At 39.0% G+C, this 21,322-nt stretch overlaps 1 protein-coding gene across 3 annotated transcripts in view; it reads right to left on the bottom strand.

Annotated features, from left to right (window-relative positions):
* PDLIM3 (PDZ and LIM domain 3) overlaps positions 1 to 21,322 on the bottom strand; it is a 214,851-nt gene that overhangs the window by 7,391 nt on the left and 186,138 nt on the right. For 2 of the 3 annotated variants that reach the window (XM_050792599.1, XM_050792601.1), the window contains 3 exons: positions 15,468 to 15,619; positions 13,815 to 13,899; positions 4,731 to 4,798 (listed from right to left, as the gene is read on the bottom strand). In XM_050792599.1, coding sequence (XP_050648556.1) covers positions 4,731 to 4,798; positions 13,815 to 13,899; positions 15,468 to 15,619 — 305 coding nt within the window. Of the gene's footprint in view, positions 1 to 4,730; positions 4,799 to 5,165; positions 5,354 to 13,814; positions 13,900 to 15,467; positions 15,620 to 21,322 lie in introns of all 3 variants that reach the window. The other variant, XM_050792600.1, reaches the window with a different exon arrangement.

Raw genomic sequence — 21,322 nt, 5'->3', positions numbered from 1 at the left:
TGCATGAGAGATACCAAGAGATTTTTGTAAAAAAAAGCATAGTCATTTAAGACAAAGCAAAAATAAATATTAGTATTAATATACACATCTATCATACTTTCCAGTTAGTGTCGCCGTAAGCTCAAGACAGAGAATGGATGTATATGGTGTGTTTACCTCTAAGTCCAGATTGTCTCTGGTCTCAAGTATGGCCCCATATCTGCATTTACTCTCTAGAGGTATTAATGCTAACTTCAGCCCATATAAAGATAGGAAACCAAAATGATATTGAGCAGGAACTTTTTCCACTCCAGCAATGTTGCATCCTGATTAGTCTGGAGAACTCATGTCACTAAATGGGTTTAAATTTTTTTTTTTTTTTTTTGTCTTGTGTTATCCAATTTAACTACCTACATAACCTAAACCAGACAGGTGAATATGAGCTTGCTCCTTCACTTCCTGCCTTTTGAGAACCTATTGAAAACCCAGACTGTACAATGTTTAGATCACATACCAAAATGTCAAGTGGGCTATTCACCATTTTTGTAGGGTCTATACTGACTCTTGAAATGGACTGCAGCTGGTAAAAGAATATGAGGACATTTTCAGTTGCAGTGCAGTTTAGTCAGGATCACGTGGATTTAACCTGAGTGTAATGAAGCTTATGAAATCAGTTTAGGGATTTGAAACAGAGTTAAATCTTGGGAGACTTCAGCCTCCCAATAATGAACCTACTCGACTGGCATTTATAACTACTCTTACCCTACTATGTGCCAGACATAGTGCCCGTACTGGGCAGATAAACTATGATCAATTTAGAACTTACAGTTATGTCATGTTTTATAGTAGTTATCAGTAATATTTTTCTGCTATAAAAGTCATGTATAACTTTTGACTCCTCCAAAACTTAACTACCAATAGCCTACTGTTGAACGGAAGTTTTACAGATAAACAGTCTATTAACACTTAAATAGACTACTATCTATGTATATTTTATACATTCATGGCAAATCTTTTTCTTAATTTTTTTGATATTTCAAGGCTACAGTTAGTGACCTTTTTCAAATTGTCGCAAATCTCCAAAAATTTTTCCAACATATTTATTGGAAAAAAAATCCACATATAAGTGAACTTGCACAGTTTAAACCCATGTTCTGAGGGTCAATAGTAAATGCATATTTGTGCACTATGTAATTTTAGTTGAGCATGCATTCCTAGTTCCTTTATCAATCAGGCCCATGTCTATTAAATAAATGAGAAATGAACGCTAAGCAAACAAGGATTAACTTTTATACATTTCTGGGCCAATTTAAAAAGATTTTTTAAACTGATCCTTTAAGTAAAATGGGTTTTCATGGATTCCAGTCACTGTGGCTATCACCGGGGATATATCATCATGGGTCACCACGACTTGTTCCTGATGACCTGGAAAGGTAGATGCTAATGAGATTTTCTGAGACTGACTTAGTGACTTGGCAAGGCCACTCGTGAGGTTGATAATGAAGTCAATTACTTCATGCCCAGATACATCATTTGACAGATTGCTAATTTCTCTGGGGTGTGTACAGACATTTGGGGGCATACTTCTGGAAGCAACTTGTCCAAAAACCACTCATAGGATTGTATTTTATCACTTGGATCTAAAATACCTTACATATGTATTTAACTGTAGCTTTAGCCTTAAAAATTTTATATATTTGCATGTGAAAACACCAGTCTTTTAAAAGGCTTCAGTCATGATGAAATAATCAAAAGAACCATAGCTAATAGTAAAACCCCAGGGAAATTAAGCTGTTAACAGTTTAGCATGTGCAACTTACTTTTTTTTTTTTTTTTTTTTTTTTTTTTTTGAGACAGAGTCTCACTCTGTTACCCAGGCTGGAGTGCAGTGACATGATCTCGGCTCACTGCAACCTCTGCCTCCCGGCTTCAGGTGATTCTCATGCCTCAGCCTCCTGAATAGCTGCAATTACAGGCGTGCACCACCATGCCTGGCTAATTTTTCTATTTTTAGTAGAGATGGGGTTTTATCACATTGGCCAGGCTGGTCTCAAACTCCTGACCTCAGGTGATCTGCTCACCTTGGTCTCCCAAAGTTCTGGGACTACAAGTGTGAGCCACCATGCCCAGCACTAGCATGTCCAACTTACTTTGGATTAAAGAAGTTCATAACAGTGTAGTTATAGGGTGACTATGGTTAACAACAATTATTTATATATTTCAAAATAACTAGAGGAGTGGATATGGAATGTTTCAAAGCACAAAGAAAGTGCCTGCTCGAGGTGATGGATACCCCAATTACCCTGATTTGATCATTACACATTGTATGCATGTATCAAAACAGCACATGTACCCCATAAACATGTACAAGTAGTATGCACCCGAACAAAAACTACAGTTGTTTTAAAAGTTAAAAACACATGTAGTTGTAGGTTGGTATGCAGCCACTTACAATTCCACCTTGATGAAGAATAGTTTGGTGGGAACAAAAAATTCAGAAGTTACAGCAAATAGTGAGGAGGCACAGGAAGAGAAGAAGGATGTTGGGGGCACTCTTTAACAATTCTACTTCTTCTTTTTTTTTTTTTTTTTTTTTTTTTTTGAAGACTCACACCGTCATCCGGGCTGGAGTGCAGTGTCATGATCTCAGCTCACTACAATCTCCACCTCCCGGGTTCAAGCAATTCTCCTGCCTCGGCCTCCTAAGTAGCTGGGACTGCAGGCGCCTGCCACCACGCTCAGCTAATTTTTTGTATTTTTAGTAGAGATAGGGTTTCACCATGTTGGTCAGGATGGTCTCAAACTCCTGACCTCGTGATTCGCCCACCTCTGTCTCCCAAAGTGCTGGGATTACAGGTGTGAGCCACCACACCAGGCCTTATAGTTCTTTAAGATTTGTGCACTGGCATCTGTTTTTTAAGCAAATCCCCTCATTTCTGTTTCTCTCCTCCTCCCTTCCAAATTCAGCTATATTAAAAGGTGTTATCTTCAAATGACATTATGAGCGGCTTGTCATTATCCCCATGTTTAAGTTAAAATGAAAAACATTTTTTAAAGGCGATTATATACCGAGGATTCTCTGACTTTCCTGACTTTTTATAAAATTGAATGTTACAGGTTTTTAGTAAAGGCAGGATAAGTGTTACTCTAACATCTCACTTTATCTAAGCCTTCTGAAGCCCTAGAGCTGGTGTGGGTGGACTTAGTCACACTAACCTGAAAAGAATGCAAGTTATTAATTTTACTGTGCTCTTTTGGGAAGTTGTATATGTTCAACAGTAAAATATTGTATCGTTTTAACTTTAAATCCAGTGTTTTGTTATTGGGATTGGGCTGGGGTGGGGAAGCTGCTGAAAGTGGAGAAACGGAGAAGATGCAGATGAGAACAGAATGGGAACGAGGGACACACAGAGAGGCAGCGGAGGACACAGAGCTGCCGGCATCGGGAGCGAGACAGCTCTGGACTCTTGCCACTTGCTCGGGAAATGGTGTGCACCCTCAGGATTCCATTCCTTTATGCAGTAAGCATTTATTGGGCGTTTATTTTGTCTGTTCGTAGATGGTCACTTACTGAGCATTTATTCTGTCTCATTTCTAGGTGCTGGGTGTACAATGTTGAGCCAGTCAGACCAGGCCCCTGCAGACACTGAGCTCACGTTCTAGTGGAGGAAGATATGTTCACTAATGGTTGCCTTCTTAACGCCTTTCTCCTGCTCCTCCAGTCCAGGGCTCCTTCCTGGATCTGGTATCACAAGAATTGTCTGGCATGTTTTGAGACAATCACCTGACTCTGCCTGTAGCTTACTGAAAGGTCTGGACATGGAAATCATACAGAAGGGATGACCCCCTCTCCACAGCCTATGGCAGGAGTCATAAGCTCGGGTGTCTAGAGGGGCCAGGAGGTCACACATGTATGAAAATGAGCCACGTCTCACACACTTAAGAGTGATGAGCATTTTGACAAGATGGTGAGTTTAAATGTTCTGTCTAAAGGCACTTACATTATTTTTTTAAACAAAAAGGTTAAATAAAACATGCCTGTGAAATAAATCCACCTATGGGCCACCAGTTTGCAACAGCTGCGGTAAATCATATTCAGTGTTCCTGTCAGAATCAATCCAGTCTACCCACCAGCTTCCTTCCTGTGGGCTGACCGGCTTAGCTGAGGTCAGAAGGATGGAACTGAGGTTTCCTGAAGTCACTGTTTCCTGATTTGGCAATACAGGGCATTATTTTCTTTCCCCTTAGGTTGGAGTTCAATTTCTAGAGAAGATATTTGAAAAGGATGATCTGAAGATGATCAGTTTCTCTACTGAGAGACGAGAAGGAAGCGTTTGCTCCTTATCATTCTGTCTTGTTCACCTGATTCCTTGCTCCTAACCGGGGCTGGTTTCCATGCTTGCTCCCGCTGGCAGGGCTTTCCTGACCTGGGATAGATACAGCGACTGCCCGACTCAAAGGTCACGGTGTTCTGGATGGGATCCCCAGAGCCTCAGGGGTGTTCGCTATAAATACACGTGGTGATTGCATGAAATTTCACAGCTCTGTAATCCTGTCAATATTTACTCTTGGAAATGAAAGTTATTTGGCTTTTGTACTCTGCTAAGTGAGTTTGTTTCTTTTTGCTTTTGAAATAAGCTTTGCAATGAGAAAAGCCACTCCAAACATCTACAAGTTACTTTTCTCGATGATTAGTAAGAACTGATTTAAGAAGCATGCACTGCAAACTTCACAATCTCAGAGTTTATGACCTGCTTCGGCCCGGGATTATGAAAGGTTTGGGCCGAATATTGTGCTTGTGTTCAAAGTAGTTCACATCCTGTAAAAACAAAGCGTTAAAAAGGCCCCTCAGTGGAAGACGAATTCTTTTTCAGATAAGATTAAACGAATGATAATTGTACAGAGAGGATTATTTACCACCAACTATCGTCATAACTAGCAAAGGTAATGATGGAACCAGGACGATCTCTTCTTTTCAACCATCTATCCACTAAATGGTCAGGCACTGGCGGACCGGGCCCCACAGCAATTAGAAACATGTTTTAGATGCTTGTCTTTAAAAGAGAAATCTGATAGTGCCTTCAGGAAAGTAAAAATAAAACAGCAAGAGCTGGACTTTTGAAAAGAAAAGAAACCATACTATCACTGTTAGGTAGACTGTGGCCAGAGCAGAGTCGGATACTTACTTTTGAGGTGAGCTAGGAATGAGACCCCGCAGCTGTCCATGAAGCGCATCTTGTATATTGCTAGTTGAATAGAGCCCAATTGGTGAGTTATAGGAAGCGCTCACTACCTGTCTTTTGTCATCAATGTTTGCAGCTGCAACAAAAGGCTGGGCCCTTCTGTTGTGCGCGGTACCAATGGGTTTGAATTCCTGTACAATGGCAGACAAAATACACAGAGCCACACAGCGCACAAGAAAGCCATTAGTGAGCGAAACCAACAGCATCACTACTGTTAATAAAGGCATCTTTACCCACGACGAGATTGATGGAAAGATTAGAGGAGGAGTTAGCCATACACTTTTCCATGGTTTTCTCTGAACTTTACATGTGCTATATTCACTGATCAGATGTTAAGGTGAAAAGGAACGGACCTTATTTAAAATATTATAAAATAATTTAAACATTGCATCTCTTATCTGTCCCTGACTTCTTTATCTATAGCTTTAAGAAATTCTAATGACTCGTTTGAATGCAGACATTTTGTGTCAGAAATGGGATTTTTGGCTTGAAAATTATACTTAACATTTTCTCAAGTAGAATTTACATATGGTTTCTCTTATATTGATATATTGATAAACTTTCCCCCACTTTGAGAAACGAGGGAACAAAACAAGGAGAATGAGCGTTTATGAATAACTAACTACCCTGAATCATTCAAACTAAGCCAGGTAAAGACGCGTTTTCAAAAACGTCTTTAAAAAAAAGTTCTTAACTTGGATTAAGCTATAACCTTAATTTTAGAAAAAATAATTGAAAGACTCTTTATAAAAGAAGGAAGAGCATACACAACCACCCCTCCCTTTTGTATTGTGATGATTTCATGCTGTGTGTCTGAAGACCTCTTCATGTTTACTCTAGTCCCCAAAAGACTAAAGTCAGTAACTCAGAGAGAAAATGTGTGTGATTCACAGGAGGATTTTCACTTTATTCCCTGGGAAAAGGACCAAACAGCAGAGTCCTCAACCCTGAGTTGGAAACATGTCTGAATGATCTGAAATCTTATGTTATTTTTTTTAATGTGGGAATCATGTTTTCCAGATTTTATACAGATTTATAATTTCGTAAAGCCTTTACAACTTTTTTCTTCTAAGCAACAGAAGAAAACCAAAAGGGAATATGCTCAATCACAGGTCACTGATTCTCTTTCCAAATCTTTTATTTATTTATTTATTTATTTATTTATTTATTTATTTATGAGACAGAGTTTCACTCTTGTCACCCAGGCTGGAGTGCAATAGCGTAATCTCGGCTCACTGCAGCCTCCTTCTCCCTGGTTCAAGCAATTCTCCTGCCTCAGCCTCCCGAGCAGCTGGGATTACAGGTGCATGCCACCAGGCCCAGCTAATTTTTGTATTTTTCGTAGAGATGGGGTTTCACCATGTTGGCCAGGCTGGTCTCGAACTCCTGAACTCAGGTGATCCACTTGCCTCAGCTTCCCAGAGTGCTGGGATTATAGGCATGAGCCACTGCACCTGGCCCCAAATCTTTCTATTTGGCAGAATTAGTAAGATAAATCTTTCTAACACTATTTTCCCTTACACATTCACATCAACTTCATTTACTTTTGTGAATGTGGCACCAGTGTTCCAGATTTGAAATCGTACAAACATATATAATTATTTGAAATAATACTGGAAAGAGATTATTGTCTTTAAAGCATTAAAAGATCCTGTAGTATTTATTTTTCTCTTCATTTCAGGTAAGTTGTGGGTTATGCTTTTCTGTTAGAAAACAGACTGTCGAAAACAAAAAGAAGAAAAGAAGGAGGAGGAAAGAAAAGAGAGTCTTTCTTCCCCGGGTGTAAGACCAGAGTTTTTCATAGAAGATTCTTGTGCCTGAGAATATGAACAACTTCCTACAAAACACCTTCTTTCAGTTCTCCTGAGCGTCCTCCTTCTTCTACTATCCGGGCCTACTGGCAAAGCTCACTTAAAAAACAAAAGTTATGCCAGGGCAATGGGGTGCAGCTTCGAATCCTAGCCTAGGAGATTTTGACTCCACCTGCCCCAAATCTCAGGGGACCTGAGAATCCGTGATGCGGTGAAGAACAGCTTTTCTCTCACCAACCTTGGACAGCATATTTTAACAGCCTCCTGAACCCAAAAAGAAGGTCTGAGTTGAATTCAATTTAGTCTGTGATTTTCTAGTGTGATTGAGTTGGCTGATATCTTGTTCACTTAACTTTTTTCCTTCATAATAAAGGCTCACGGCCAAGGAGTTGATTAACATTATTGTAGCTGCTCTTAGGGAGCAGAATGACCCAAACCATCAAATGCAGCTTTAGAAAAATGCCTAACCCTAGAGCCTGTGAAAATGTGTGTAGCTAAACATTTATAAATGGCGCAATCTAAATGTTTTAGCTGATTTATTAGTGAATTTGGATTGGCTGAGTTTTGTGATTAACCAGTATAATTAGCCATTATTTTGGCATGAAAAACTAGAAATAATTGTAAGTAATGACAATGGCCATGATTCAAGCCTTTTTGATATGAGAGAAGACAGCACGCTAATTGCCTAACTGCCTAGTTTAGTTCTGGTGGATTATAAGTCTCTCAGGCTAATTTTAAAGAATCAGGCATTACTGAATCACTTGTTTTGTGGAGCTTAGCTTTTTTTTTTTTTTTTTTTCCTTAAACAAAGTAAGGCCTGCCTTAAAGTCTTGGTAAGTAGAATTGAATTAATAAAAACTAACATAATATAATGGCTTTATGGAAAATACCTCTGCCCTTATTTCTTCTTAGCCTTAAGATGATAAATAAATACAGGTAGTGTTGTCCTGTAAATGAGGCAACTTCTCTGAAAATATTTGTGCATTCATAATCTCTAGTAGAATTTCTAAATAGCAGCATGTAGTTAATCAGCTCCAAGCAATTTCTTTGCAATTTTCGGTTTTGGTTATACATATATTGCAAAGATCACAAATGCATAATTTGTTAAAAAAAAAAGCAAAAAACAAAAAACCAACAACCTCTATTTTACATTCAGATCTTAAAAGAAAGTGTTTCTAATACAGGCTGCAAACATTTTTATTTAGGCTTTGCAAAGCATTAGTTTATGGGCTTTTAGAGTCATTCCAAAAAGCACAATGAGGTGTATACACCAAAGGTTAACAAGAAATTTAAGTGGGGCACTCAGAGGCAACATTCTATCCAAGGCTTACATCATTGTTGATGGTCAAATGTAATCAAAAGACAAAACCAATTAGAAGTCTGCTGTTCCACTTTAATTCATTTTTATTTTTCCTGGAAAAATCACAAGTAACTGAAAATATCAGTTAAAAAAGTGTATACAACAGTTAATATAGTCCAGCTCTTGTGTTTATTCTGTCTAGACAAAACCACCCAAATCATTCTTATTTCTTAGGAATTCAATATGTAATGATTCCCATGAATTGATACATTTAACATTTTTAGTTTAAATGTTAGAGGCTTATATTAAGAACAACATTTTGAACTAACAGAATGCTAGAGCTGTCGCAGTGAAAGTTAAGTAACCTGACAGAACTCTGCTGACGTGAAGAGGATGCAGCCATGGACAGCGGTCTCCCGCATCCTCGGAATGACCTCAGACACGACAGCAGTCAAAGGCTTCACCTTTCAACTTCTTACTTGGAGACTGCTCACAGGTAAAGATTCAGCTAATCTTTACGATTCAGAACCATCTCCAACAGAAACAGTATGTTTGATTCATATACACACATACATATCTATATACAATATGTATACATATGTATATATCAAATCAAATCATATATATATGATAAAATGGTGGGTATATAAGAGAAACAAACTCTATGAAGTGATCTTATATTTAATCAAGCCATGATGAAGAAATTATATTTCATCATGTTTGAAATTTATAATCACTCCCTCCTCATACTCACCCCTCAAATGAACAGTAAAGACACCCTTATCATCATTTTTCCTCCAGTGAGCAGTTTCAAGGGTTACCCATCTCTCACTGGGAAGAGTTTGAGGAAATGGTGATTATGAAAGCTTGTTTTATATGGGCTGCCTTCCAGTTACCAAAACACTTTTTATTTATGAAAATAAAAATGACTTTATCGCACACTCTTCTTGACTGTGTATGTAAACTCTACCATCTTCTCTGGCGAGGATGCAATCCTTTTTATGGAAATGGAGATAGCTTTCTTCTTATTTAGATAAGAACCATCTTTGTTTCTGAAAAGCATCTTTCTTGTATTGTGATAGGCACAGTATACCTTTGAGTTGTTCACCCAACATTAAGCAAATATGAGGGCTATGGTTTGAGACTGTAAGCTTTGAAAAAGGACAAATAGCTTCATTAACATACTCTTAGTCAAGAGCAACACTTTGTACTGAAAAATGGACCATATTGTCTATTTTTGTACAGAAAAATAGATTGTGTTCAGGATTGCATTGAAGGCATTTATTCAGGTGCTGGGAGTTGATCTAAACAACACCTAACATGCTCTTTACGCCTAAAATTCAAGTCTAAACTCATAAAAACAAAATCTAGCTATTTGATGATAGCATGGAAAAATTATTATTATTATTATTATTATTATTATTATTATTGAGATGGAGTCTCACTCTGTCGCCCAGGCTGGAGTGCAGTGGTACAATCTTGGCTCACTGCAACCTCTGCCTCCTGGGTTCAAGCGATTCTGCTGCCTCAGCCTCCCCAGTAGCTGGGACCACAGGTGCCTGCCACCACATCCAGCTACTTTTTTGTATTTTTAGTAGAGATGGGGTTTCACCATGTTGGCCAGTCTGGTCTCAAACTCCTGACCTCAGATAATCCACCTGCCTTGGCCTCCCAAAGTGCTGGGATTATAGGAATGAGCCACTGCGCCCGGTCAAATTTTTAAAATCTAGATATTAAAATTTTATATCAACTATTCCTATAACCGTATAAGTAAACGTCTCCTTATGCACAGGGGAAAAAACCCAGAAATAAACATACTAACATTTTATTATCTGTGACTGGGCTTGGATGGTAGAATATCGTTTTTTCCCCAACAAATAGATATTAAAGTGAAAAAGTGTATTTTATTCCAATGTCAAAGGTCACATAACTTACAGTAAAAGTTTGACTTGGGTTGAGAAACAAAAACTCAAATTTCACATTGCTCAACGTCCTTTTGCTATTCATCTGCAACGACATCTTGAAGCATGATACATTAATGGCATTTGTTTCTTTAACTGACACATATTTGCTGTCCAGAAGATTGCTCTATTTGCAGAGCTGTCATTTTGATAAAAAAGAAAAAGACATCTTTTTGTATAGCTTTGTATTACTTAGAAAAACAAAAAACCCTATAACCATAGCTCAGCTTTGCTCCAGTCTCAGTCCACCAGTGAAACTCACTGTTCGACTTTTATTGGTACAGTTTGTTCTAGTTTACAGGATTTTGGGACAGCAGGAGATAGACTGCAATTTAGTTATTTTCGTGTGGGGAATGTCTGTCCTGAAGGACCAAGTCACATAAACTGGCCATGCAGAAACCCGGCCTGAGAGGCTCATAACGAGTAGAAATCCTTTGGTTCTTTAGTAGAACTGAATTTGTTCTTATCTTGGAGCATTTCAAACACTGGCCTCTTGGAGAGGATGTCAGTAAGAATTAATCATGACGCCAAGCAATGGAACGTTTAAAGGCTCCATCTGACTGGCTGCTATAGACCTTAACCTAATCTTAACCTTTAAAAAAAAAAGCAATTTTATCTCATTTTTCTCATTTGTAGTATCATAAATACTCATATTTTCTGACCCCCAAATGTGGGACACAAAGGCTAATACATGATTGACAAGAGGTCAGAGTATTTAAAATTAGGATCATGCCTTAAAATCCCATCCTTAGAATAACCATAGTCATAAATTAATACTCACAGACTTGCAAAAGAAGCCTCTGTTAGAGCTACAACTTGGAGAATCACCCTTAAACCCCAGTTCTGGAGAGGTGTTAGCAAGACGCGGGCTCCCATCCTGGTCTAAACTCACTTTGTGCTTAGTAAATACCTGCTGAATTACCCTACATGCCAGGGTGAGGGATGCAACCATGAGGAAGGATCACTGGGGATTTGGCACTTTGGTCAGATCTGTCTAGTTGGCCTCATTTCTTGCATCTCATATTAATGAAACTGGGTTTAAAAATTAGGAGAAATTCTTGCATGGAAAAGTAATTTGCAAAGGGTGCGGTGCAATATTGGATGTGTGCTGTGTAGGGAAAAGGAAATGCAGAGTCCCATCTGGTTGGTCCAGGTAGTAAGAGGCTGAGTGGTCAATAAATGCATGTATATTGACTTTAATTTTCAAAAGCACCATATAGTCTCTTTTTCTCATGTGTTACCTCCAGGTGATAAATTGACGAGGGTGGGAGGAAGCAGGTTGGCTTGGGCATCTCTGCAAAGGGCTAGATACAAGTGAGAACTCTACCTCAAGAACTTTCTTTTTTTCTTCCCATCTTTTCTTCTAGCAAAGCAAAAGCTGACTAGAGGTATCATTATTCACCAGCCCACCTAGTATGTCACGGGGAGTCGCCATCAGCATTCAGATCCCTTCTCATTGTATTTATTATCTGTGCCATCCATTTTATCTTTTGCTCACTTACCCCAAAGAGCAGAAAGTCTTACCCTGCCTAAGTATCCCACTCAACTTTCTTTTTTTTTTTTTTTTTTTGAGACGGGGTCTTGCTCTGTCACCCAAGCTGGAGTGCAGTGGTGCAATCACAGCTCACTGCAGCCTCGACTTCCTGGGCTCAAGTGATCCTCCCACCTCAGCCTCCTGAGGAGTTGGGACTTACAGGTATGTACCACCACGCCCTGGTTAATTTTTAAAATTTATAGAAATGGGGTCTCACCATGTTGCCCAGACTGGTCTCAAACTCTGGGGCTCAAACAATCTTCATGCCTCTCCCTCTCAAAGGATTATAGGTATGAGCCAATGCGCCTGGCCCCACTCAACTTTCAAGATTAGTTTCCGTGCAACAGCTGGGAGTGATGGCAGAACACCATTCTGAGAACTGGCTCCCAGGACAGGTCCTGGCAATGTTAGAAAATGCACAGCTCATTTTTAGGCCCTTCAGTTCCTTTCATCCATTTGTCAGCTATTTATTGAGCTGTGGGCTATTTACTGAGCTAGGGGGGCTTAGAGGGAAGACAGCAGCCTCAAGCTTCCTGCCTTCATGAATATTCTCTGTCCTGATCACTCCTTTTGGGGCTTATTTTTTCCTCCTTTTTGCTTTTAGTGGATTTTAGATTCAGACTCCACCTTCCCTTTAGTCAAAACTCTAGGACAACAATCTAATAAACTCATTTCCTCTAAAGATTATATTGCTCAGGGTCCTTCTTCTCCCGGAGAGATTCTATTTTAACTGAAAATAAAGCTTGGATCCACTTGTCATGACCCTTGTAATAGCAACGAAGAAGGCATTTCTAGCCTCTAGGATGTCCTATCACGTAGGCAGCTAACTATCTCACCAGCAAGAAAGGCCAGGATATTTTCTGATTCCAGACTGGGGTGGGGGTAACGTACTGATAATAAGGAGAGCTACCACTTATTTGAGTATTTCTATGAACAACTCAATGTGACAACTTCTTCGCTTGTATTATTTTATTCTAATCTTTGAGAAGCCCTAGGAGATACATGTACTGATGTTATTCAACATCTTTTCGCAAAAGAAATCAGAGGCTTACGGAGACAAGTGGAAAACTTGAAGGACAAACTCAGGGGTTGATTTTCTTGAAAGGGGAAATACTTCTAAACATAAATTACAACTATGTTTTCAGTTGCCTTTCATCAGTTATATAGAAAAACTACATGCTGGGAATATCTAATCAGTTTAGCAGGAACATGTGTTTCAAAAGGGGTAGTAAATGTATGCATCTGTATCTCTAAACCTTTAGAGCTTCTATGTCAAGGTCATAAAATGCTTTTCTTAGATTTCTCAGTACATCACAATCAAGATTTGATTTAATTTCAGGTTTTTTTGGACCTTTTGAAAGTAGACATAGATCAGCATCAGATGATTAGATTAATTTAGTTTATTACAGTTGCCTCCAGAGAAAATCCTTTATCTTTTATAATTCAGCTGTAATGGCAGAATATCACCATGATCACACTAGGCAACACTCTTTTCTTAGAGTAAATTTAATTATAGAATCCCAGAAGTGAGAATTAAAGAAGAATATAAAATAAGATCTGGGTGAAGACCTCGAAGGATTGAAATTCACAATAACTAGTAGATTGGAGGCACCTGTTTCAAATGGTAGACCTTATTTTTGCCTTGCTTTGTTTTAACGACTTCAACTCCTTAGATTACCTCATGATCATTTCACAGAAGTCCATCACAAGAAATGAAAAAATAATAAGTGGACTCTGTAGATTTAGCCAAATTCTTTCTGATGGGAGCATATTTTGTCTTTCAACAAGATGTTCACATAGGAACACTACTTTTTCTTGATGTAAGAAAACACGGATAATATAAATTAATCTCAGAGAAGAATGACAGACAACAGCTTCATCAGGTGGCTTGTTCCAATTTTTCTATTTGTCTCTTCTTCCCCTTGGAAGGCATCCCAATGATTTAAAAGGAAATACAACGTATAACGTTTGCTCTAAAATTCATACCTGTGGTTCTGATTCTAAGTTGATTTTGAAAGGATGGGCTTTCCCATCTTCAGACACCTGTGGAGACCATAGGTGAGTTTCTGCCCTGGAAACAAAATAAAATTTGTAAACTTCAAATTCTAATGGTACTTTCAGTTTTAGTATACTTTAATTTCCCATTATGTTTGTGAAAATACTAGCAACCCTCACTAACTTACGCAAAAGCAATATTTCTTTGTTGCTGATTATTCTGTATTTTCCCATATAATTAGTCTTTTTTTTTTTTTTTTTTTTTTTAAGATGTTGTCTCCCTCTGTCACCCAGGCTGGAGTGCAGTGGCAAAATCTTGACTCACTGCAACTTCTTCCTCCTTGGTCCAAGCGATTCTCCTCCCTCAGCTTCCCAAGTAGCTGGGATTACAGGTGCCCACGACCATGCCTGGCTAATTTTTGTATTTCTAGTAGAGACAGGGTTTCACCAGTTGGCCAGGCTGGTCTTGAACTCCAGACTTCAAGTGATCCACCCACTTTGGCTTCCCAAAGCACTAGGATTACAAGTGTGAGCCACCGCACTCGGCTGAAGACTTACATTTTTAATGTCCCTTTGGGGACTGTAGACTAGATAAAAATTGCCTGGAGTACACTGTGCAGTTTCTGGAGGAAGGAGGCCTGCAATGCACGTGGGGAACAGGAGAGGGAGACTCTGCAGGCACACTCTGCAGATGACCACCAGGCAAGGTCCCTAGACCTCCCTACTTCCCTCCAGTCCTATTGAGGCCACTGCAGAAGACAGTGAGTGATCTGTCAGGTGGATTTGTTACTGGCATCAAGGAAATGTGCTTTGTCCAACCCTTCCCATGCATCTGCCTGCGACCTAATGGCTCCTAAGGGACTGTAAGCTTGGCATGAACACAGGTTACGCATCGAGAGTGAAAGAATCTACTTCACCCCATGAAACAGCAGATTGGTGGACTGATTGATCCTTCTGTACCACAGCAGGGAAAACTGCAAGTACAATCATAACAGGATGAACACACAGTAACAACCACTATAACAAATTACTATTATCATGGTTCAGTTTTGGATCAGGGATCTGATGGCAGGAGATCAGGCTCAATTTCTTAGTGTTTTTGGGGGGTGGGGTCAGAAATGTCTCAGTATTTAACATGCCCACGTACATATGCACTCTCACACCTGTAACGTTCTTCTGGGCTGAATTCTGTACAAAACAGCCAATGGCAGACAGGATATTAGCAGCCAGTTTTTAGTACAATTACAGTTGGGCAAATCAAGAGATTCTTTCAGGGGAATCTCTCCATTCCATTCCATTCTCTATCACACTGAGAACAGTGATATAACTAGTTGTGCTGTTCAGTGTTTATGTGGCCAATAGTTGTTCTATTTTCATAGTTAATTAACTGGGTTATTACTGGAACAAATTCTTTCAGCCTCTTTTATTATTCTAACATTCCAGAGAATCCTTTTTAGAAACGATTTGTCAACAACTGCTAGATTGACTGACTTTAGTAAAGAATTAAGTAGTTGATATACAAAAAAGCCAGCCAAAATACTAGGTCTGTGGCACTCCTTGCTAGGAGGATGAAGTTATTTATAGTTCTGGTTCAGGTTCTCCTGCAAAACAGATCAGATTTAACTACCATTAGTTAAGAAGCACCTGTCAACTTTGAGACACAGCTGGTGAGCTGCTGCTTTAATCCTGTCCTGCGCATCAGCATGAGTCATGGACTCTGTCCCAAAGCCGTCAATAGCCAGGATGACATCTCCAGGACACAGGTTGGCAGCTGCCGCCTTGCTTCCTGGTGTAATCTGGAAGAAATCATGGCACTATTTAAAAACCAACATCCCGCAATATCTTGAGTTTTGTGCCTGACATTTGTATTTCAGCCTGGTAACATGTTAAATGTTTCACTGGGCGGAAAAACTGTAAATCTAACTTAAGAAACTCTTAGTTGGTCAATTGAATTAGGTCTATTTTCTCATCATGTTGAATAATTTTGTTTCTTACTAACCACATTTGACATTGTTGTATCTGTTATTCTCTTTTAAAACGTCTTACATAATTCCCAGTGTGAATCATACATTTTTTATTTTAAAAAATTATTTTTCATTTTTCATCACCCAGAAGTCTCTATTTGGGAATAGAGTTTTACTATATTCAGGCAACTTTTATATTCAGATTGAAACTGCTTTCAATCCATATATAGCAATCCTTACTGTTTATCATCTTTAAAATTCACATAAGATGGACTGAATGTTTATGTCCCCCCAAACTCGAATGCTGAAATCCTAACCACAATGTGACGGTATTTAAAGGAGGGACTTTTAGGAGGTAATTAGGTCAGAAGTGAGGAGCCCTCATGAATGGGATTGGTGCCCTTATGAAAAAGTCCTCAGAGAGAGCTCTCAGCTCTCTTGCCTCCAATAAGGAGGAAACAATAAGTGAGGTGTCTGCAACCCAGAAGAGGTTCCTCACCAGAACCCAACCATGCTGGTATCCTGACCTTGGATTTCCAGTCTCCAGAACGGTGAGAAATAAATTTATGTTGTTAAAAGCCACCCAGTCTATTACACTTTGTTTAGAAATCTGTAGAGACTAACAAGAAGAGGCCAGATAATACACAAAATTATAGCTTCTCTTGAACCCTTCAGAGAGCTGAAGTCACAGGGCAATAAACTTAAAATCTAAGGAAAGATAGGTGCCTTCAAGCAAAGGCAAGACATGAGCACAGGCTCAACTGCATGGAGCAGGGCATGGAGGAGGACGTGGCTCCCATACTAGCTGTTATGAAGAATTCAGCTAAAATTATTAACAAATTGCTAAAGATCCAGTGTGAGTTAACATGAGTGTATAGAACTCCTGGAAACCACAGACACAAAGGAAGTTTGTATTCACTCATGGTTTCTTCTCCATGAATGAAGAACAGATGAAACAAACACAAGACAACTAACAAGACAGTAGATTTTACTTAGACCATATCAGCAATTACATTAAATGTAAATCATCTAAACATATCACTTAAAAAACAGAGACTATCAAACTAGGTGAAAAAGCGAGATCCAATTTTATGCTGTCCACAGGTTTTTCTTTCAGGGGCAGGAATAAAAGGAATACTTAAGAATACAGAATATGGGAAAATATGGTTTTCCATACTTTAAAATATTTAAAAATAGAAAGGCGGTAATCATTACTGTTGAATATTCAGTTAAAGGCAATGATTCTTTTGACCAGTATACCTATTCCCAATTTTTCTGGGTAAATCCCAACTATACACCTCTGCCTACAGCTCACATGAGTCTTAATCTTGCCTACTTCTCTCATATCATCTTACATTATTCCTGCTCTCCCTCATCCATGGTGCTGTGGCCATTCTGATTTCCTTTTAGTTCCTCATGTAGGCCAAGCTTGTGCCCCTTCTGGGGGTTTTATGCACTCTTATTTCTGCCTGAAATGCTTCCCTTACTCTTCACTCCTTCTCACCCTTTAGGTCTAGGTTCAAATCCTGCACTCTCAGAAAGACTTTGCCAAACATCTGAAGTAGCTTCTCTAGTCCTTCCCCCATCGTTCTTCACCATTATACCCTATTTCCTTAATGAAAATTATTTGTACTTTTATGTTTATTTGTGTATTGCCTATCTTCCCAACTAGACTGGATGCTCTTGAGGACAGGTACAATATGATGTATATTTCTAATACTTCACAGTGTATACCCCAGTACTTAGAATCATTGAAGAATCAATTAAAAAGCATTTAAATCAGAGCTTACATAAAAAAGAACTAGTCCCTATCTACCCAAAGATTATAGCTTTTAATGTCAACTTGTCATTGCTACGTTTGCGAGTTTCTAACAGAGCAGAACAATACATACTAAGTCAAATCTCAAACTGCTCCAGGAGGAAACTAGATTATTTCTAATGCTTTGAGGATCAGTAATTAATTCATTTGCTTTTTCTTTATTTGCTTATTCTAGCTATCTAATTGTGGTTCTAAGGAAGATACAAGTTCATCTAAATAAATAAAATTGCTAAAATAATAAGTTCTCATGTGTCCTGGATCTTCTGTCTCATCACTAAAATGTTTATTGTACTCACTTTATTTCTGTGATCATCTCACTGTAGCTATCACAATGATTTTTCCAGTAGGAACAGTTAATAGAAGCTGGGTGAAGACAACTGGGGATAACTATATCTTAGCCTTTGGGAGGCATTTCATAGCGTTTTCCATTTAGAAACATTCTCAGACTCAGAACTGTTAGAACAAAAGTTACCATTCCCAAAGTGACTTGTAGGGATAAAAATAATCTTAAACTTTCAATTTTCTCTAATTTGTCAAAATCAGTATTTTCTATTTTTAAATGTCTAAGACTAGAATAATTTTCTTTGAGTTAAAACACAGGCCAGGCATGATGGCTCATGTCTGTAATCCCAGTGCTTTGGGAGGCTGAGATGTAAGGATTGCTTGAGGCCAGGAGTTTGAGACCAGCCTGGGCAAAATAGCGAGACCCTGTCTCTACAAAAAAAATATTTCTTAGAAAAGCTAGGCATAGTGGCTCACACCTGTAGTCCCAGCTGCTCAGGAGGCTGAGGTGGGAGGACTGCTTGAGCCGAGGAGTTTGAGACTTCAGAGAGCTATGATTGCACCACTGCACTCCAGCCTGGGCAACAGAGGTAGACCTCCTCCCCTCACCAAAAACAAAACAAACAAACAAACAAAAACACACAGAAGGTATATTTCAATATATTTGCTTTCAGAGCCTAACTTAGCTTTTCTAATATACCTAAATAGATTTAAGTTATGTAATACTCAATTCTGATTTGGAAAAGTCTAACTTTTCTTTTAGCTCTGGTTAGGATGAGTGTAAGGTGGGATAAGTGGAGGTTTGTTTCTGCATGTGTCCACACTAATTTTAAACAGACATCTGAACAACAGCCCTTCATTATCTAAGTCCAATATTTATTGATATCTAGAGTCATACCCCCAGTATTCAACTTAGATAATGAATAGCTATTGGATATCTAAGTTGAATATCTTAGATACTGAATATTACTAAAATTTGCTAACAATATTAATACTAAATAACATCTTATACTTATGCAAAATGTTACATTTGCAAAGCCCCTTCTCACACCTTTGCCCATGACAGCTCTCTGAGACAGGCTGGAGAAGGAAAACTGGTTCTGGTTTTCAGAGGAGAAGAGGTGTCTAAGTAACCTGCGGCTTGCTGCGGAGCTGGGAGCAGCTGTATAGCTACGTCACCAGCTCTTTCAGAAGTCAGCTAGGACAGGCGGTTTATAGTGATGGCCAGATCCCACTTGTCATTTTGTATTCAACCTGGTTATTGTTGTCCTGAGACCTCTAAGGAGAGAGTTGATAAGAAAAAGGAAATAGAGAGAGGAATGAGAGAGGAGAAAATATGATGCCTTTATTTCTTCCTCGTTTTCAAGTGCAGCAAGGCCAGTGATCAGAAAATGATTGTGAAGTAGTTTTTCCCAATTCTGTGAAGAAAGTCACTGGTAGCTTGATGGGGATGGCATTGAATCTATAAATTACCTTGGACAGTATGGCCCTTTTCATGATATTGATTCTTCCTATCCATGAGCATGGACTGTTCTTCCATTTGTTTGTGTTCTCTTTTATTTCGTTGAGCAGTGGGTTTGTAGTTCTCCTTGAAGAGGTCCTTCACATCCCTTGTAAGTTGGATTTCTATGTATATTATTCTCTTTGAAGCAATTGTGAATGGGAGTTCACTCATGATTTGGCACTCTGTTTGTCTGTTATTGGTGTAGAGGAATGCTTGTGATTTTTGCACATTGATTTTGTATCCTGAGACTTTACTGAAGTTGCTTATCAGCTTAAGGAGATTTTGGGCTCAGACGATGGAGTTTTCTAAATATACAATCATGTCATCTGCAAACAGGATGAAGCTAGAAACCATCATTCTGAGCAAACTATCGCAAGGACAGAAAATCAAACACCGCATGTTCTCACTCATAGGTGGGAAGTGAACAATGAGATCACTTGGACGCAGGATGGGGAACGTCACACACCAAGGCCTGTTATGGGGAGCAGGGAGCGGGGAGGGATAGCATTAGGAGATACACCTAATGTAAATGACGAGTTAACGGGTGCAGCACACCAATATGGCACATGTATACATACGTAACAAACCTGCATGTTGTGCACATGTACCCTAGAACTTAAAGTATAATAATAATAAAAAAAGATTTTTCACTGAAACTAAAGGGTTAGTGTAGGTTTATTAAAAGAAAGCTATGGATGTGTATAGTTGAATAACTGATTTGATTAAAGTTATTTGGAGGTTGAAAAAAAAAGACAATGTCTGTGAAACTGGCCTGATTTTAGTAAGTTAAACGATCTGTTTAATCATGAAAATCTATTATTTCCATGCATTACTTTATTACTTTATTGCATTATTATATTCTTTCCTTATATCATTACTTTGTATTAGCATGCACAGTTTATTACTGTTTTCCCAAATTAGGAGAAGAGAGAGCTGAAATGAGGCATAGAGCTTTTCAGTGGATTATTTATTATTTAGGCTCATTAGGGTCTCAAATATCAAAAGTACTGCAGAGATCATTGAACGCGGTACTGCAGTGAATCACTTAGCAGCGTGTTTTCAAACTTGTGTGTTTATAAGAATCACCTGGGGTCCTTGCTAACATAAAGACTCCAGTCCTACTCCAGATGCTCAGAATCAGGAACAGAATCTCTAGGAGAGGAGCCAGGGAATCTACGGTTTTAACAAGAGCCTCAGATGATTTCTGTTATTCACATCAACCTATATTACTTGAATCTATTGGGGAAAAAAGCTAACTGAAAACACAGATAAAACATCTATAACATCCTATTTATGTGGAGACGTAAGGCAAGTCCGAGACAGAGTCCCGAGATGATGTTTCCGTTAATAAAAATGATTGAAATAGTTATGGAACGAGACGAGCACACACTGAAGCCCTGCACAGCAGGCACGGATCGAAATCATGAGAAACTCCATTGTTCCCTCTCCTTCCCTAGCAAACAGACTCCGCGTGCCTCCTTGGCATCCACAGCCCTGCAGCACCTGGCTGCCAAAGACATTTCTAGAGCCACACCCCACACCGGTTATATCAGAATCCCTGCATGCACCTGGGCATGGGTGTGTTCCAAAGTCATAGGGTGGCTTGAACGTGCTGCCGGCGCTGAGAACCATCACTGGATTCCTATTGAGAACTACTATCTCACTTAATTCTGAAGACAATCTTACAAAGTAGTTATCTCTTTTTTAAAATGAGAAAATGGATGCTTGGAAAGTATAAGAAGCTTGGTTATGGTCCCACATCCTGAGAAAACCTGAAATTCCCACCTGGGTCTGCCTGGCTCTACAGCTCAGAATCTTCCATCGTCTCGCATTGCCTCTCCTGCAGGTAATCTTTCCTTCAACACCTCCTAGCTCTTTGGGCATGGTTTTCTCGTGGAATTCTGGACAGGTTGTGTGACGGCAGTTCATA

This window comes from Macaca thibetana, chromosome 5, assembly GCF_024542745.1.
Source record: "Macaca thibetana thibetana isolate TM-01 chromosome 5, ASM2454274v1, whole genome shotgun sequence".
Lineage (NCBI taxonomy): Eukaryota > Metazoa > Chordata > Mammalia > Primates > Cercopithecidae > Macaca > Macaca thibetana.
Note: the sequence above shows the minus strand (reverse complement) of the source record. Positions and strands in the feature narration are given on the sequence as shown.